At 35.0% G+C, this 17,938-nt stretch overlaps 1 protein-coding gene across 12 annotated transcripts; it reads left to right on the top strand.

The window, feature by feature from the left end:
• Positions 1–3,555: 3,555 nt before the first annotated feature.
• On the top strand, positions 3,556–12,404 carry LOC113688596 (uncharacterized). Of its 12 annotated transcripts, XM_072048228.1 has the most exons (11): positions 3,563–4,058; positions 4,176–4,469; positions 4,542–4,618; positions 4,726–5,017; positions 6,299–6,353; positions 6,574–6,609; positions 9,370–9,432; positions 9,527–9,578; positions 10,838–11,499; positions 11,812–11,937; positions 12,030–12,404. In XM_072048228.1, the coding sequence occupies exons 5-11, from the start codon at positions 6,351–6,353 to the stop codon at positions 12,216–12,218; spliced, it is 1,131 nt and encodes a 376-aa protein (XP_071904329.1). In that variant the 5' UTR covers positions 3,563–4,058; positions 4,176–4,469; positions 4,542–4,618; positions 4,726–5,017; positions 6,299–6,350; the 3' UTR covers positions 12,219–12,404. The 12 variants fall into 12 exon arrangements, with proteins under 12 accessions (XP_071904339.1, XP_071904329.1, XP_071904328.1 ...); XM_072048238.1 differs by lacking the exon at positions 4,542–4,618 and having other exon boundaries at positions 3,556–4,058; positions 11,837–11,937; positions 12,030–12,206; XM_072048227.1 differs by lacking the exon at positions 4,542–4,618.
• Positions 12,405–17,938: the final 5,534 nt, after the last annotated feature.

The following is a 17,938-nucleotide window of genomic DNA, read 5'->3' as shown; positions in this document are numbered from 1 at the left end:
GAAAGCTTCTTGCACGTTTACTGGCTGATGCTTAGGTTAGTTTGAAACATCTGTGATTTCCTAATGGATAATTTCCTCCTCTGTAATTTTTTGCTCATATTCTGCTTTGCTCTGTTGGATTAGTACTCGTGGGTCTGCTAGAATAATCCAAACTGTTTCTAAAGGCTTTGAACTGTCATGTTAGCCTGAGGATTAGTTAAAGTTCACAGTATATTAGATAGCAGATTCACTCTGCTGTTCTTTGAAATCAAACTTTTTATGTTTATTCAAAAAGTGATAGTCTGAATCTTTGGAAGAAAAAAATCTCTTTTAAGGAGGAAAAAGTGCTAAGCAACTTTTTAAGTGTTCAACTGATGAAATTGAAAGAGTGAGGGTAACTAGGTGCTGGAGGAAGGAAATACTTAAGAGACTGTGAAAGTGACAATTCAACAGAAATATTATCAATTAGAAAACCATGCACCACCTTGAACTGCTGATGAAAAATGCACACATCCAACTCAAAAATCAATTTGCAATAACTATGGAGCCCTATTAACTACCCAATGGCAATTTCGGCATCTTGAAGTTTTTAACGTGCAATTGCTGACGGATGGGATAAACTGAGGAAAAACAAACGTTGTGGGGTAAAGTGAGAAATGACCTATACTTAAAGGGGATAAAGTGCGATTAACCCTTATAGTAAATACTCAGTTAGTCCAATTTATTATAGAATCATTAATTCTTATAAGAATTAACAAAACCTAAATTTAATTAGTAATCCACCAAACTTCAAGTATAAAATTTTATCTAAGTGTAATTATCTAGTTTATTTTTGAATTTTAAGCACAAAAGGTTATTAAGAATAATATTTGTTTTTAAAATGAATTGTGTAATATGTTATTTTTTAAATCCATTTCATAATTTATAGAATTTAGAGAATAATAAAATTTTATTAAAAGATTCCAAACAAATATTGTTTTGAAGAAATAAAATAAGAATAAAAATCTAATATATAATATAGAAGGAGTGAATAAGCACCAAGTGAACTGCTAGGCTAGTGGTGAGTGCGCGTAGCTTTTATGCTTGAAGTCGGAGGTTCAAATCAGCATTGGACTAGCCCGGTTTCATGGCCGGTTCACCGGGTTGACCGGTTGAACCACCTTCTGTTATCTGCCAACCTTCTGTTATCTGCATTCCTTGTAGCGAACACAATTTTAAAGAGTCTATTAGCTCATTGATATGAAAAATTAATCATGGTTGTTAGCTCATTAATATTTATGTAATCATGAAGTCATTTATTTATTGATTAATGAATATATTACCCAAAATCAACAAATAGTACATGGGCTTCTGTGTTATGGAGAAAAAACACAATTTTAAAGAGTAATTTTAAACAGTCTATTAGATCATTGATGTCAAAAATTACTAACACTTGTTAGCTCATTATATTTATCTAATCATGAAGTAATTTATTTATTGATTAATGAATATCTTATTCAAAGTCAACGAATAGTACATGAGCTTATGTGTTACAGAAATTTAAATTACAATAAGGTGACTCGAGGCATTATTTTTTACAAAATCAATATGTTTGTTAATATATATATTTTGAGTAATTAATTTATTGATTAATGAATATCATAATAAATATAAAAGAGAAGAGAGAATTATCGTTTGAAGAAAGAAAATGGAGGAGAAAGAAAAGGACGAAATTGGGGAGAAAAGCTAACATTTGTGAGTAAAGTCAGGCAACAGCGGAAGATCCAGGAGAAACAAAAGGACAAAATTGGGGACAAAATTACAGGCGAACCAAGGGAAAGGGCAGAATGGGAACAAAGCAACAAAAAAAGCAACAAGGACAAGCGGAAACAGAAGCAAGGGCACTACATGAAGCCCGCGAAAAGATGAAAAAGGACAAAATTAGCTGCAAAACCACAGCGAAACCGGCAAAATCAACTGTTCATCAGGCTTCGCGGCTTTAAGTAGTTTATATATCTTATACATATATATAAAAACCTAAGGCTTCTTCTCCCACGTTGATCCACGTTGCAAAATATGGGAGAAGAGCAGCTACTGTGTTTTTTGTTTTCCAGCAATAACCTCATAAAGTGTATCCTAGTCTAAACAGTGTATAACTATTGTAGGGCATTTTTGTTCTTTTACTTAAAATTACGTGTTTGTCCTTCTAGACATAACAGGCTTTCAGAATAGTAGCTCACTATTTGGGCTGAATTTTGGTTTTTCACCTGCACCTTTCCTCCTCTTCTTCCGTGTCTTTCCCTTCTTCCTCTACAGAATCACTTGCCGCTTCTTTTGACTTTTAGCCTACTATTTTTTCTGCTTCATTCCTATTTCTTTACCGTCTATTTCTTTTTCCTCTCAACAAACAAAAGGAAGGAGCTGGGGTGTACTGTAGCAGCTGTCTTTTGCCAACAATGCCCTCCAAATTTTAATTTATATACTAAGCAGTTAACTACTGTTAAGGGGCTTGTACGTCTTTTACCATTTCATGACAATTTTGCCCTACCAGATATAACATCTTCTCAAAACATTAGGTAACTATTAAGGGTTATTTTTTGCATGTTGGGTCAAATAATCCTCCTTTCTTTTTCATTGCTCCCTTTTCTTGGACTATTGAGTCTTGGTTTTGATTGTCAAAATTCATTTTTTCCTATTTTATTAGTTTCAGTGTAGCCAATGTGTTCTTCTAAACTTTTAATACAAATTTAGCCCCATTTTTAAATATGATTACGCACTTAATATATTCCACATCTTGCCAGTGAACGTATTTGGCATGCTATGTTTACAACCTGATAACCAATGAAGCAAGCAATTCACAAAAGTTTTTCAATTATACGACAAAATCACTGAACTTAATAAACTTTTCTATAAGAATCTCTAATATCGGATTTCTTTTCAGCTAAAACTTTAATCTTCTAGCCTAAAAATGCTTTTAAAAAATTTTTAAACTTAAAAAGAAAAAAGAACAGCAAATAATAACAGTATTTAGGTTGGTATTTCAATTAATAAAAATAAAAAATAATGTTCATATCTAATATTGTTAGGATCAACATTTCTTCAATTTTAATAGGTGTGCGTGAGCTATGGTAAACACCTTATTACATTATATACATCTACATAAGAATTGTCACTACTTACAATTTAGGTGCTCTGAATTATATTTTCTACACAATAGGTTGGGAATTGGTTGTGCTATTGGATTTAGATGAATGATTATTTAGTTTGATGAGAATTTTAAACCTTTTCAAATGGGTAATTTATTTCTAATTTAGAATAAGAATTAGATACAATTGTGCCCAAGTTTAAAAATAAAGAGTGGCAAGAAATTTTTCAATATTTGTTACACAATAGATTGGGCATTGGCTGTGCAAGCAGAACCATTCTAGTATCTACCTTGTATATAAGAAAAGAGCAAGGTTTACTGTTTTCATTTCCTCTTGCCAAGTGACTTCTTTATTATTTGACAAGTGGCAAGCCAAATATTTCTTGCAAGTTGTTGAAGCCTTCTCTTTGCAACTTGTCCGGAGCATTCTCTTTCTTTTGGCACTGGACCATTTCTTTTCTTTCTATTTGTGCTTTCCTTTTCTTTTGCCATGTGGCAAAATCACATGTATTTCTCATTGGACCGTTGCTTTTCTCATTAGACCATGTCTGGGACAAAAACAGCACTTGACCCCATTTATGAAGCGGAAAAGCAAAAAAACCGACTCCACTGAACAAAAACCCCATTTATCAAGTTCCTTTTCTTTTAAATCGTTTCCTTCTCATTGGACAGTCAAATATTTCTCATTGAACCCCTGTTCTTTCTTTTGCCGTTGAAGGCCTTTATTTATTTCTCTGTACCAACGGCTGTTCTGAGCACAAATTCGGCGCGCCTATTCTGGGCAAATCCAACCAAAAAAATTGGGATTTTTACATGATTTGGGAGATGGGTTTTGTCAGTGCCTTCTTCAAGCCAGCAGTTCAACTGCTACTTCTGCAGACACTTGATTTCATGGTGCAGAGATTACGGGTCACTCACATGAGTTTGTACTTCAAAGAAGGAAAATTAAGAGCAGGTGAACTGCTCTTGCTTACCCTTGCCGTGTTTTCCTCTTTCTCTGATATCAAATTAACCCATTTCTATATTGATTTCATGTTGCAAAAATTGCTCACCTGATAATTGTACTTCAAAGGCGGGAAACTACTTGGAAAGGTTCTGTTTAGTGACGACGTTTTCGGTGGAAGTCGGCGAACTGCTCCTCCAACTCTGCCGGCTGCAGACCACTCCAAACTGCTTCCTTGAAGCGATGGACTTGAGATGACCACTCAGTCCCATTCATTCTTTAGCCTCTCTCTCATACATTGTGCATTCCCGAAGATTTGGTCAATGATATATCTGAAGAGATCCCCATCAAATTCAACTTTCCTGTTCTCTTCTCTTCTTCCATCTCCCTTTTGTTACGGGAGAATAGATGGTGAAAAAATCAGTTGAGTCATAGTGTTCTTGTGCTATAAACATTCTTTGATCTGATCTAATTTAATCAATTTTTCTTGCTTAGGTTTTTGTCCGAGAATAGAACTCCTCTTATTCTCCCTAATTTTTTTCCCTCATGTGTTGGAATCATGTACTCACGGGGTTTGTTTTCCCCCTCGGTTTTATTATCCATTTTTTCCCTTGTGCATATTTCTTCCTTATTTTAACCCTTCTTGCCATAACCGTTTTGTTCCCTTTTTTTTTTGCAGGAAATCTTCGTCGCCCTTTAAGGACAGGAATGGGTTTTACTTTTTCTCTCAGTTTTATTTCCTCTTTTTCTCCCCTTATGCATAATTGTTTCCTTACTTTCTTGCCATAACTGTTCTGTTTTTTCCTTTTTTTCAACAACAAAACTTCGTTGCACTTTAAGAAGGGAAATAAAAAATTTATTAATGTTTTGTCTCCTTGTCTTATTGCCTAGCTTGATCTGATTCATGCATCTTGAAGAGCAAACGTTCAGGAGGAGAAAAGGAAAGAATAGTTTGATGCTGTTGGCTTCGGGTATTTCTTCATTTTTTTCTGGTATTTTTGGTATTTTTTCTTTGGCCGAGATTGCCACAAGAAGAATAAGAAATGTTGCTTGAGTGCTCAAAATTACTATAAGGAAAGCAAGAGAGGCAGAAAGAGGAGAGAAAATAGAAGACCTGAGCACGAGCGAAAATGAAAGCGAGGTAATTATTGAAATCAAGAAATTGAGAATAGTGCTGGAGTTGCTGCCAAATCTTAGACTTATATGAAGTCAGAGAAATTTGCTGCTCCAGCCCAACTGATTTGCCCAATTAGAGATGCCTCAAATTTTTTACTCAGAACCCAAGCTGTAAATCTTGAATTTTTCTTGTACCTTTGATTTAAATAGCCTCAGTCCCAAAAAAGATTGGGGCCTTTACTCTAAATTACCTGTAAATTTGCTATCTTGGGCATTTATGACTTATTTAATGTCACCTTAGCTTAATACCACCTATCTTTGCTAATTGGTATCCTCTGTTTTGCTGTCATAAACTTCCCAGCGAGCCCTGCAATGGAGTAAAAATTGTAGCATTCCAACTAAGCATTTTCTTCTGGGAGATAGATCTTGAAGATTAGCTTCAAGATATAAAGATGGGTTATTTAGTAGTGTACTACGTGGGATTGTGTATATTGTTGTCTTTGTTTAGTTATAGACGGTTCCTTTTTTTATTACAAATTGTTGATGTCATCAAATTGGGTGTGGAAAACTGGAAAGTTTTGCTTCGGTTGGATAGTTTGATGCAGTAGTTACGGGAAATAGGACAATTGAAATTTTAAAGTGTGAATTTTCACTTTATTGATTGGAGCAAGTTGAATTAGATATTTCTAAAATTCAGTTGATAATGCGAAAGTTTATGTTAAGCCGGCGGTGGAACCAAATCTAATGAGTTAGGATGTTGGAGTACTTGGTTTAAACTATTTAATCTTTTATTTGCCTAATTATTGCTATGCTGTGCAATGGTTTTTTATTATTCAGATAAATTTCTAAATCTTTTATCTGCCTAAATATTTTAACCCTGTGGAATGATTTTTTGTTATTTGATAAATTTCTCCAATGGGGAAGGTTAAGAACCTAGATACTTTCGATTTGGAAATTGGGCAGTTAATAGTTTCCATGTAGTGCTTTGCAGACATCGTGATTGTTATCTTCGATTGGTAATCCAAAAGTCGCTGCTTAGGCATTCTGAATTTTATTTTTGTGTATTTAATTTTCTCTTCACTTTTTTCTCCCCTTTTTACTAATCTAAATTTTACATGTTTTTTGGGTGATTGCAGGTGGAGAAAGTTGGGCTTTTTCCTCTTCCATAGTGCTGCAACACTCTAAGATATGGTATATTTTATGTCATTCACTATTTAAAAGGTTTACTCTCTTTTTTTAAAAATTTTTAATCAAGTTTCGGTTGTGATTTTCCTGGTCATTCATTATTTGAATGCTCTTTCACAAGCTTCGTTTTCCATTCATTAAGGAGAAAGTCTGTTTTCTTTATTTGCTTTGCATCTCTATTCCATTAAATGATGGATCTATTTTTGATAGTTCTGTGCGTACTTAGGTCCCAGGCTTTCAGCCACAAATGACGAAAAGCATTGTAAGTCATCAAGGATTTCCATTATTTTAGATTTTTTTCAAGTGCCTTTTCCTCGTGTCTTTGCATAAATCTTGCCCTTTCATTTTCTTTTGCTAGAGTATGAGTTTTTCATTCAAATTTTGCCAATTTGTTCTGAGGGATTGGCCTGTGTATTTAACAGGATGATATTTTGAGACTATACTGTAAATTATAGCAGAATTAGTGCTCCCTATATTTGTTATTACTTTAGTTGAGCGTCACCTTATTATTGCAGGAAAATCTTGCAATTTAGACTTTACCTTTAACCAAAATGGCTTTTCTTCCCTTCTTTCTTGCCATTCAAGAGGCTTTTTATTGTTAATGGAGCCTTTTTGTTCCCTTCTTCACATCTTTTGGCTGGTTTTCATGGTACAGTTTAGTTGTACCGGACAAAGTAAATCTCATGGTAAAACGTCTTATTTATATATTCTATGAATTTGAACTGTACAAGCTAACCAATTGCTTTCAACCCTATGGCAATTTTCACTAAATTACAAGGTACTAGAATAAATTGTTTTTATGTTTATAGGCAGTAAACGTTTAGACCAAGCTTAACAAGTCTCAAATATTAGAATTTAACCACATGCTAGAATTAGTAATTAAATTGTCATATTGCTTAGCAACTTTAAATTAGGTATTTGTTAACTTCAAAATGGATCAAATTGCTACAAAGCTGTGGTTTCTTCCTTTTGTTTCATTTTGTGATTATTGACTAAAAATCTCTTATGGTTCTGCATCTATTTTGTTCTTTGTTTTTGCAATTTTTTTTCCCTCTTAACTTTTCAACTCATACTTGCTTAGCTTAATTGAGGTGAACTGTCATTACTTACTTACAATTTAGATGCTCTGAATTATATTTTCTACACAATTGGTTGGGTATTAGTTGTGTTATTGGACTTAGATGAATGATTATTCAGTCTAATGAGAATTTTGAACCTTTTCAAATGGGTAATTTATTTCTAATATAGAATAAGGATTTAGATACAACTGTGCCCAAGTTTAAAAATAAGAGTGGCAAGGAATTTTTCAATATTTGTTACATAGTAGATTGGGCATTGGCTGGCTGTGCCTTGGTTTTTGGAACTGTACCTTCCAAAATTGGTTTGAATTTTGCTGAAGCTAATACATCTACCTTGCTGCCCACCAATGCACCTGGAAGTCCCTTGAAGAAGCAGCGTGATTATGAACTCTGAACTTCCTTGAAACCTTTTGAATTGCTAATTTTGCTAATGTTGAAGCACTTTACAGCTGAATTACTAATCTTGCATCTTTTGACATAATATTGACATCCATTAAGAAATTGTTCTTTTGTGCACCTTAATGGATCTCAATATGTGATCTTTTGTAATTGCTACCTATCATTGCACTTTATATTAAGCATTCAACAAGTCATCTCCTATCTCTGTAAGACTAACTTGCACTTGAAGATATCAAGTTGTTTGTAACACTAATTGCTAATCTTTTGTCATCTTCTCTTATCTTGTGCAATGCTAATGATTTTTTGGTTTTGTTTAGTCTTATATTGATAGTTGCATGCTTGATTGGTAATTTATAATTTTAAGAATCCTATTTCACAAACATTACTGTTAATCTTACCTTATACGAAAATATATGACAATAGATTATAGGGGGCCTAGGCTGTGCTAAGCACAGCCGATAACCTCCTAGTATATATATAAACATGCAAGACTTTGGCACCACATTGTGCCACATGTTCGAAGGAGACTGGGGGACTTTAAAAAATTTGTCTTGAAATTGTGGCGAATGTCAATTAAGCCCTTGAGTTTTGATTGTTTTGGCAAATAGTGCTCTACTATTCACGGGCATTTTTGTCTGTCAAGTGTTAAATGTCCACTAAGCCCTTCAGGGATAAAAGGAGGTCAGAATAGTTTCTAACTGTTGGGGGGTACTATTGTAATTTCGAACCATATGCTCTTTTTTATTGTGTTTTGTTAGTTGCATTTGTTAGGATAATAAAGATTTTTCTGGCAACTTTCTGCTGTTGGATTGTGTCTAAATCTAAGATTGATGCCTGAGAACCGTTGGATCATTCCTAATGATGATTAAAGGATTGATTGTTTTCCTTGCCTGGAGAGTTTGCATGAACTGATGATTGTTATCTTCCTTCTCCCGTCTTTTCTCCTTTTTGGGTAAGTTTTCCGTCTCTTCTCTCTCTGGCTTCTCTGTTTCTTCTCCCCCTTTCTCTTCCTTTTTTTATGCCTGACAATCACCGCATTTTCTTCTTATTTTCACTGTAGATTTATTCCTTTTATGAGGTATTTGCTCTTGCCGACATGAAACCCACAAATTTTTCCATAGATTAGGTGTACACTCTTACCCTAAGATTCAGGGATTTTTTGCCCAAAAAATGGTTCCTCGTCTGATTCACTAAGCCCGTACGAACCCTTATTTCTCAACCTTCAGATCTTTGTCAACAATTTCTGACTCTAAATTTTACTCTCTCGGTTTCGATTTGATGGCTGCTTAGTAAGAGGGAAGTAGAATCAGTATTCAAAATCGGAGGAATAGAAAAGGGCGCTTGAGGTTAGAGGCTTTATAGGATATACATCTTATTTCAATTTCTCATAGGTGAAAAGAAAAATAGAGGTGTTTCTTGCCTTTTGGTGTATTCCTCTATGGTAAAGAAAAATTTAAAACTTGTTTGCTTTTTTCCTTTTCGCATAGCAGACACACGAATGCTACACAATTAGTGTTTGTTTTTTTTTTTTTGGGTATTTTCAGCTTTGTTTGGAAAGTGGAAAATCCTCGCAAGTGGTTTGGTGCCTTTTGTTCCCTTGCATCCTGGTAAATACATTTCTTGCCATTCTTTTTTTCTTTATTTTTTTGCACCATGAACATAAATACTGATCAGTATTTTTTTTTTTTTTGTAATTTTCAGCTTTGGTCCGAAAATAGAAAAGGTTTTGCAGTAAAATTTCTGTTCATTCCAGGTTAGTTTACCTTTGATTTTTATCATTAATTTGCTGAAATTTTTGTTAATACTGTATGGGCTGATATGTTAAATATTTTAATATTAGTGTTATGTGCCTATATGTTTGGCTATTTACTCTTATGATAAGTTTTTGCCTATGCTTCTTAAGAAGATATTGCCGCGCTTTACTGGTTTTCTGTGGTATTTTAAGGCATCGAAATATTAATAAAGTATATTTAAAAAAACATTCTTATTGGCCAAAAAATTAGTGATTTTCCCCCGCAATTTGTGCTTGCCCTTCCGATTTACCTTCTATGTACACTATCTCATCTCCCAACCACGGAATTCTTTTTTTTCCTAGAAAAAGGAGAGAATCAAAGAGGGGAAAGCACTAGACATCTCCCCTCCCCACCCCTGTTTGCCTTCCTAGCCAAAAACACGAAGAAAAACTCGCACTTTCGCATCAATTTTCAGCCATTTGATGAATTTATTGTTGAGTTTTTCTAGCTTTTTTTTCCCCAAAATTGACCTCCTAGCAGAAATGTTTGCTTTTGTTATTATTGATTGTTTTGTAAGTGTGAAAGAATCAAGAAGAAGCATAGCAAAGTAAACATCCAGTGTTTAAGGTGTGTGATCATCTCTTACAATAGTAGCATGCTTTGTGTTTGATGATTTGCTTCTAAAGGTAGCTTTAACACTACACTGGTTTAGTTTTCTGAAAATTTACGTGTCCCATTGTTATGGAGTATTAGATGATTTGAGAGATGTTCTTTAGCTTACTATTTGGTCCTAAGTAAAAATGATTTTACTTTTGCCTTTGTGTTTGTATGCTGAATGATCCTTTAATGTCTTGCAATGGCTTGAACTATCTTTAAATTCCATTGGAAACAATATTTTGATAGACCTGGAAACATTAATTTCATCTTTTGTTTTGCCTTTTACTGCATTGTCATGTTAGTGACTATCATAGTTACGACCAAAGACCAGTTAGAGAGTATTTCCCTAGCTTCTACTGTCTTGGTTCTAATTGTCCACATGTTTTGGGGCTCAACAAGTAGAATCTGCACTCAAATCATGATTTGTTTGATATAATTTGGTTTCTACTTAAATTTTGGTTTTAGGAACTGGTCATGCACTAATTAATTCCTGGCACAGATAAGCACTTGCGCGGTGATACCCTCCTAGTTGTCCTATATAGTACTACACATCGAACTTGAATTATTTCAAGGCACTGTTCATATTGAAATTGGGTTTCCTTGTCCTTCAAAAAGAAATTAGGTTTCCTTGCCATGGCTTCCAGCAGCGACGATGAATGCATGACCCCTGAGCATCTACTCGACCATCCTGAAATGAAAGGCATGATCCCTGAGCATCCTGGAATCGAGTTGGAGTTTCTCTCGCATGTCAGAAGCCAAGAGATCTGCTCCCAAGAGAGGAGCAGCAGCGACAAAGAGAGCCTCGCCTTGGAGAGCATCGGCAGCTCCGACAAGGAGGGCAGCGGCGGCAGCAGTCAAGAGGGCGGCAGCAGCAACCAAGAGGGAAGCGGCAGCAGCAGCCAAGAGGGCGAGGGCAGCGACAGCAAGTTGGAGAATGTCCGGAAGAAGCGAGAGTTAGAGAAGCTGCCTGAAATTGCTGAGGAGGCAGTGGAGGAGGAAGAGGAGTATCGGAAGGCAAAAGTGTGGAAGGAATGGTGGGATCGTAGAAAGAAGGAAGCGAAGGAGTTTGACTTGGAGGACTGGAAGGAGAGGAATGGGGACCTCAGCCATAAATCAAGGGAGCAAATTCGGGGGGAACTTCAGGAGTATTGCAAGTCAGTGCCCTCTTTTCCATCTAACCTTGGTGCAATTGGTGGACTTGACGATGTTGTCAAGTCTTTCTTCGTCCACGATGTAGATCCCAAGTTATGGGAAAAATACGTGGCAGAGTGTCGAGAAAGTGAGGTTAGTACAATTCCAGTCCTCCTTCTTTGTCTTTTTTTTTAATTCCATTGTACCTTTTTTTTTATTTAGGGTTATCTGTTTTATTTCTTTGTCTCTGTATTTTTGTATGTTATGCCCTCTGAAATCAGTTCCATTAGATGCACCGTGCAGTTTGCAAAATCTTTTGTACTTCATTTACCAAAGAGAGACTCTCAATAGGACTCATGAGTCTTCGCTTTATAATTTTGTTTTTTGTATATAAGTAATAGTAAAGGTATTATTCCATTTGTGCTTTACTTGCCTTGTTGACTTGGATGCATGATGGATGAACAGGGATTTGATGTGGTTACATATCCAGGTCCTTCTCCGTACCTTCTCGTTAGGCCAATCACCTCTTATGTGGATTACCCTGAACTGCATCAAGAGCTCATCGAGTTTGCTACTAGGGCCCTGGAGGAGGTGCGTTGCATTTGCATTTTTTGTGTTTGTTTGTCTAATTTTTTTCACCTTCTTATTGTTGAGTTTCTGAATTTTATGAATCACTCTTGCAGAAGCAACCAGGATACCAGTTTTTGCATATTGAGCGGGTAACTGGATATGCGTGTTCTGGTTACATGTACAATATAACTTTTCGAGCTCAGAGTGCTGATGATCCTGATGGAAAAAGCTTCCAAGCCAAGGTTTACGCTGGAATAAATAAGGTGGAGGTTATTTTCTGCCGTCCAAAAGTTAAAACTTAGTTTTTGACTGGTTTGAACATGAATAAATTTTAACATGGTTACATGTTTTAGGTATTAGACGTGCTAATTCTTTAAGTTAGCTCTCAGCGTTCTTGACGCTTGACTTGTATCATCCGATATTGCTTTTTATGATTGCTACAATCTCCAATATAATACATTGTCAGGAGCTATGCAGCTTTATTTTCACTTGAGTAACTTTCATTCTGTTGGAGCTCTTAATTAGTAGTGAGGAGTGGAGTGGCATCCTTCATGACTCATTCTTCCAGGAGCATTGTACTTGGTAATAATTATTGGTTTTGGCAACGTTGGGTCACAGGGTGTAGATTTTATATGATTGGCTTTGCTTAATGAATAAATTTGATTTCTGGATATGTAATTGTGAATCTTTTGAGATTTGATTTTAGAAATTTGCTGATGATCTGTTGCACTTTTTGTTGATGAACCTTGGGTTTAATCTTAAAAATGAATTAGGATCGCGACTATTGCATCCTCACTTGTTTTGACATACCTCTTTCTATCATCTTTGTATGCCCCCTTGTTTGTTTGATTTGTGTGTTTGTGTCTAGGAGGGGCCAATGACGGCAATAGAAGGTGATTTATGTGCTATTAACTGGTAATCTGCTCTACCCAGTTCTAGGTATGAAAAGTTTGCTGGTAGTGGGAAAAAGCATTTAGTTTTTCCCTTTGCGGTAATTTTGTCTTTGTATTCTCAGTTTTGAAAAGTTATTTTATTCTTTTTGTCTTCTTCATTGTTACCTTCATTTAAACCTCCCCAGTTTGACCTTGAGCTATGCATGCATTGTTTCGAACTCGGAGTGTGTAATGTTTGTGCTGCCTGGAAATGTCTTTGGTAGATTAGGAAATACTAAGCCCTTGGATGTAAAGATGAGAACTAGTGCTAAATGCAGTATCTTACAGTTTGTTTTGTTTTGTTTTTCTTTTTTCATTTTTATAAAAATTGGTCAGTCCTTAACTGCGTGCTAAACACCCCCTTTTATTAAGATGTAAATAAGAATTCTACTATTTGATTTAACTGGATCCTAAATTATAAGTTTGCTTCAGGGAAAACAATTTTTCTGGGTAAATTTTTTTGAAGGCGAGCCTAAGTTAGTCAAATGAGTTCTGTTTTCTTGGTATTTGGTGGTTGCATTTTGATATATTGTCTTCTATGCTGAAGTTTTACTTTGTGAAATATTGGTGGTATGAAATATGAACAAATGAGGAGGTTACTGATTAATTGTCAATTCAATTACTCACCTATTCGGGTCGATATCTGTCATTGCAAAATATTTTTGTAATGTTGGACTGTTTAAGTATCTAAACTAACAGGTTGCAGACCAAATGAATGTGATAGAGTATTAGGAAACCAGTAGATTGTTTCCTATTTAGATGGTATGAGCAACTTGCATCGAAGTTGTGAAAAACCATGGCGGATAATCATTTCCAAGCGTCATTAATCTTTTTCTGTTGGAGTTCAACATGGAGATTTTGCTGTGTTAACTCTCAATGTGGGTCGTGCAGACTTTTCCCCAGACTGCTGCAGTACTTAAGGACATTGGTGTACACCATCGTGTTAGGTATTTTATTGATGGGAGTATAACAATAATGGTCTAAAGTTGCTAAAGTTTGATCAGACAAGTATTAGGTGGTGTGCTCCAGAAGGTCATGGGAGATGGTAAAAGGGGCAGTATATTGTGTAGCTATGACTATGAGGTTCTATTCTTGTGACTTTCAAATTGCTGGAGAGCCAACACCAGCTACAAAGATTGTCTACTGTAGTGGGATCAAAAAAGGAAAATATAGTGCGGGAGCTGCTTATTCAGATCATAGGTTAGATTTTTTTTTTTTGCTTATTCAGATCATAGGTTAGATACCTCTGCGAATTTGTAAGAAAATCCTAGTATCCTTTATATTTATTAGGGGTGGCAATTCGGGTCCAAATCAGGTTGGCGGGTCGGGTTCGGGTTAACCCGTCAGAAAATCTGTTGGCCCGAACCCGACCCTCCAACCCGTGACGGGTCAGGTATGCTGACCCAAACTCGAAAATTTCAGGTTGGCGGGTTGGCAGGTCGACCCGAAATGACCCGAAATTTAATTTTAATTTATTAATTTATCATTGTAATTTCTAATAAAATCAATTTCTCACAAAACTAATTACATAATCAAGTAATAAAAATTGAAATAAATAATTCCAAACCAAATCTAAAATAAATTAAACACCGTAAAAGTGTTTTATCCCAAACAAAATATAAAATAAATTAAAACAGCATAAAAGTAAAAAATAATATAATATATTATTTGTCCAAATATAATAATTTCAACTTCATACAAATTAAATAAATTCATTTAGAATTAAGTAATTAATGCCTTTGAAAAAAAGAATAACTCAGTTTAGTTAGATAAAATTATTTTTATGTTTATTAAATTATTTTTAATTCGTAAACGGGTCATATTGGGTTATATCAGGTCACCACGGGTTGATCCGAAATCGACCTGTTTTCTTTTCGGGTTCATCGGGTCCAATCCGATTCTGACCCGAATTCCCGAAACTTCAACCCAAATCCATTAATTTCGTGTTAGGTTCGTGTCGTATTTTCAGGTCGTGTCGAAAATTGCCACCCCTAATATTTATAAGAAGCACTTTGTGCTTCTACTGTTGGTGGGATTTCGAGTGCATCCGCTTGCTTTAAGCTGTTGTACGTTGGGCTGCTGATTTGTACGTTGAGTGGTGCTACCGTTTCTCCTAAATTGGAGCCAACCACTTGATGTGAGTGTTGCTGGTTTGTACGTTGTTGGTCCGACTCTTGCTGGACTCAATGTGCCTGCTTCATCCTATTGTACTTTGCAGTGGTGGTTTGTACATTGACTGGTCCACTGCTGCTTCAGCTTTTGCAGTGATTTGAACATTCGACTGGTGGCTGTGCACCTGGCTTTCATAGCTTCTGTTGTGCTTCACAGCTGTGTGCATGGGGAAGGAAAAAAAAGCTTTTTCTCTAAATGTCCCAAATATTCAAGAATTTAATGAAAATATTCAATTCAAATGCAAAAAAAAACCATGAATTGAACTTCGTCCCACAAAAATTTTTAATCAAAATTTTTAATTGAAATGTACAAAAAAAAACCATCAATTGCATTCATGTACTGGTTTCTAATATAAAAAATCATGAATTGCGTGTATGTAATTTCCAATATAAGGATGATGATGTATATTTATTCAAACAAATATAGGATCCGTTTGAATTAGTTATTTTTGGGATTGTTTTTCAAAAATAACACTGTAACATTTTGTTTTTGAAATACAAATCCTGTTTGGATTAGTTATTTTTGGAGTTGTTTTTCAAAAATTATATGAAAAACTTTGACTGTAGATATTTTTTGGATTATTTTTAGTGGTATTTTTAAAACATTTTTTGAGTATTTTTATAATTTATAATTTTTATATTTATATACATTTATGTATTTATAATACATTTATAAATATTTATAAATAAATATATTCATATCCTTATCCTTTCCTTACATGAGAAGCACTTTGTGTTTCTACAGTGGAGCCGCTTTCAAGTGGAACTCTGCTTTCATGGGTTGTACTTTCGGCTGCCGCTCTTTGCTTCAAACTTTTGTACATTCATTGAAAAACACCCGCCAATTTGGACCTTGGACCTTGGACTGCACATCCAGCTGCCCTTAGTGCTGTTAACGAGCCGAGTCGAGCTCGAGCATGTGATAATCGAGCTCGACTCGAACCCCTAATCGAGCCAACTCGAGCTCGCTCGATTAGTAATTCGAGCTTCACAAACTATTCGAGATCGACTCGATGTGCTCGGTAGAAAACTCGAGCTCGAGCTCGAACTCGAGTTCAAAATCGAGTCGAGCTTATCGAGCTCGAACTCGAGCTTGTCGAGCCTGTAGAATATCAAATACACAATTAAAATGATGCTAATACCCTTACTATTCAAGCAATTTCGAGTTCGAACTCGAGCCTATCGAGCTTGTAGAGTATCAAATACATAATGAAATGACACTAATACCCCTACTATTCGAGCCTATCGAGCTTAAACGAGCCGAGCATAGCTCGGCTCGTCTATTAAACGAGCATCAAGTTAAACTCGAGCTCGGCTCGTTTCTCTCAATAAACGAGCCTAGTCGAGCCCTTATCGAGCCGGGTCGAGCTCGGCTCGCGAGCTGCCCGGTTCGATTAACAGCTCTACCCTTGAAGCTTTACGTCATGGATTGTGTTCCCTGCTAATCTGCTGATTAAATAAATATAGATTTTTTTTCCCAACAAAAGATATTTTGTCTCCAATTCTTTTCTGTATTTTTTCGGCTCCATATATGTTATTATTTGTATATGGAATAAAAATTCTTAAAAAGTTTTCTAAAAGATAACATAAAAATTAGTTAGTCTAAATTTTTTAACATTTTTAAAAATATTCCAAAATATGTTGTAAAAACTTTTCTATTCTTAAATACTTTCTACAAATATCTTATTAGAATTTTTTAAAAACACTCTGAAAAATAGCTAATTTAAACGAGATCCATATATCTATCTATATCTGTATATCAATAAATACATAGATAATTCGAATTATAGATAAGCCTGACTTTTATAATATTTTAAAAACTCTTCTATATTATTTTCTGTATATAGAATAAAAATCTCTAAAAAATATTCTAAAAGGTAATCTAAAAATTAGTTTAAATTATTTCAAAATTTTAAAAAATATTTCAAAACATATTCTAGAAACTATTCTATTCTTAAATACTTTTTAAAAATATTCCAACCAAATTTCTCGAAAACACCTTCAAAAATAACTAATTTAGACAGGATTTATATATATATTTATCTGTGTATCAATGAGTATATAGATATAAGTACATAAATAAGTGTGATTATAGATAAGTCTTACTTTTATATGTGTTACAATATATAAACACGTGCGTATCAAGAAGTACAACTTACAGCTACATAGATAATTGTGATCTCAATAGAAATAGATATGGATCATCTGAAGTCAAATACTTTTTCAAATTTACGCTGCAGACCCTGCAATCTAACTGTTTAATATGTATGGTGTACATCTCAAGAAGGACAGAAGGGACTTTTTACTACGAACTGATGGTCATCTTCAGCTAGCTGTCCGCCACTGCATTTTCTTGTTTACCAAATTCCCCTGCAAGATGCTTCTGTTCTAGACCGGTCTTCATTCACTTATAAGACATATATACATGGTCTTCATGCAACGTCTCTTATACGCTTTGCTGGCCAGATTGGATGAAAATCTTCTTAGCAATTTTTTTGAACTAAACAGCTGAAGCACCAGGTACTCCAATGTTACTTGTTCCATAATTTTTTGTTTAGTATCTTCTGATATCATTGTGATGTTTCGTCCCACTGATTTTCTTATTCATTAAAAAATCTGTGCTTAGTGACTTCAGATCTCTTGTTCAGCTTGGGACAAGTCTGCTTCAAAACTCTGTGCCTTAACTACCGCTGGAGGTATTGTTCCACTAGCTCCTTTAACATACTCCTAAGTTTATTCAAAGTATTTCGGAACAACTTTTGTAGTTTCTGCTTTGGTATGGTTTACCAATTTCATGCAACGAACTCTGCTCTCTTCCCTGCATGCTTATATCGACAATAAAAATCTGTTCTATTACCCTACAAACATTATGAATTGCTCTGAGTTATATCCACAAAACGATCATCTCAAAATTCGTGA

This window comes from Coffea arabica, chromosome 5e (genome assembly GCF_036785885.1).
Source record: "Coffea arabica cultivar ET-39 chromosome 5e, Coffea Arabica ET-39 HiFi, whole genome shotgun sequence".
Classification (NCBI taxonomy): domain Eukaryota; kingdom Viridiplantae; phylum Streptophyta; class Magnoliopsida; order Gentianales; family Rubiaceae; genus Coffea; species Coffea arabica.
The sequence above is the reverse complement of the archived record's forward strand: the minus strand, read 5'-3'. Positions and strand labels throughout refer to the sequence as shown.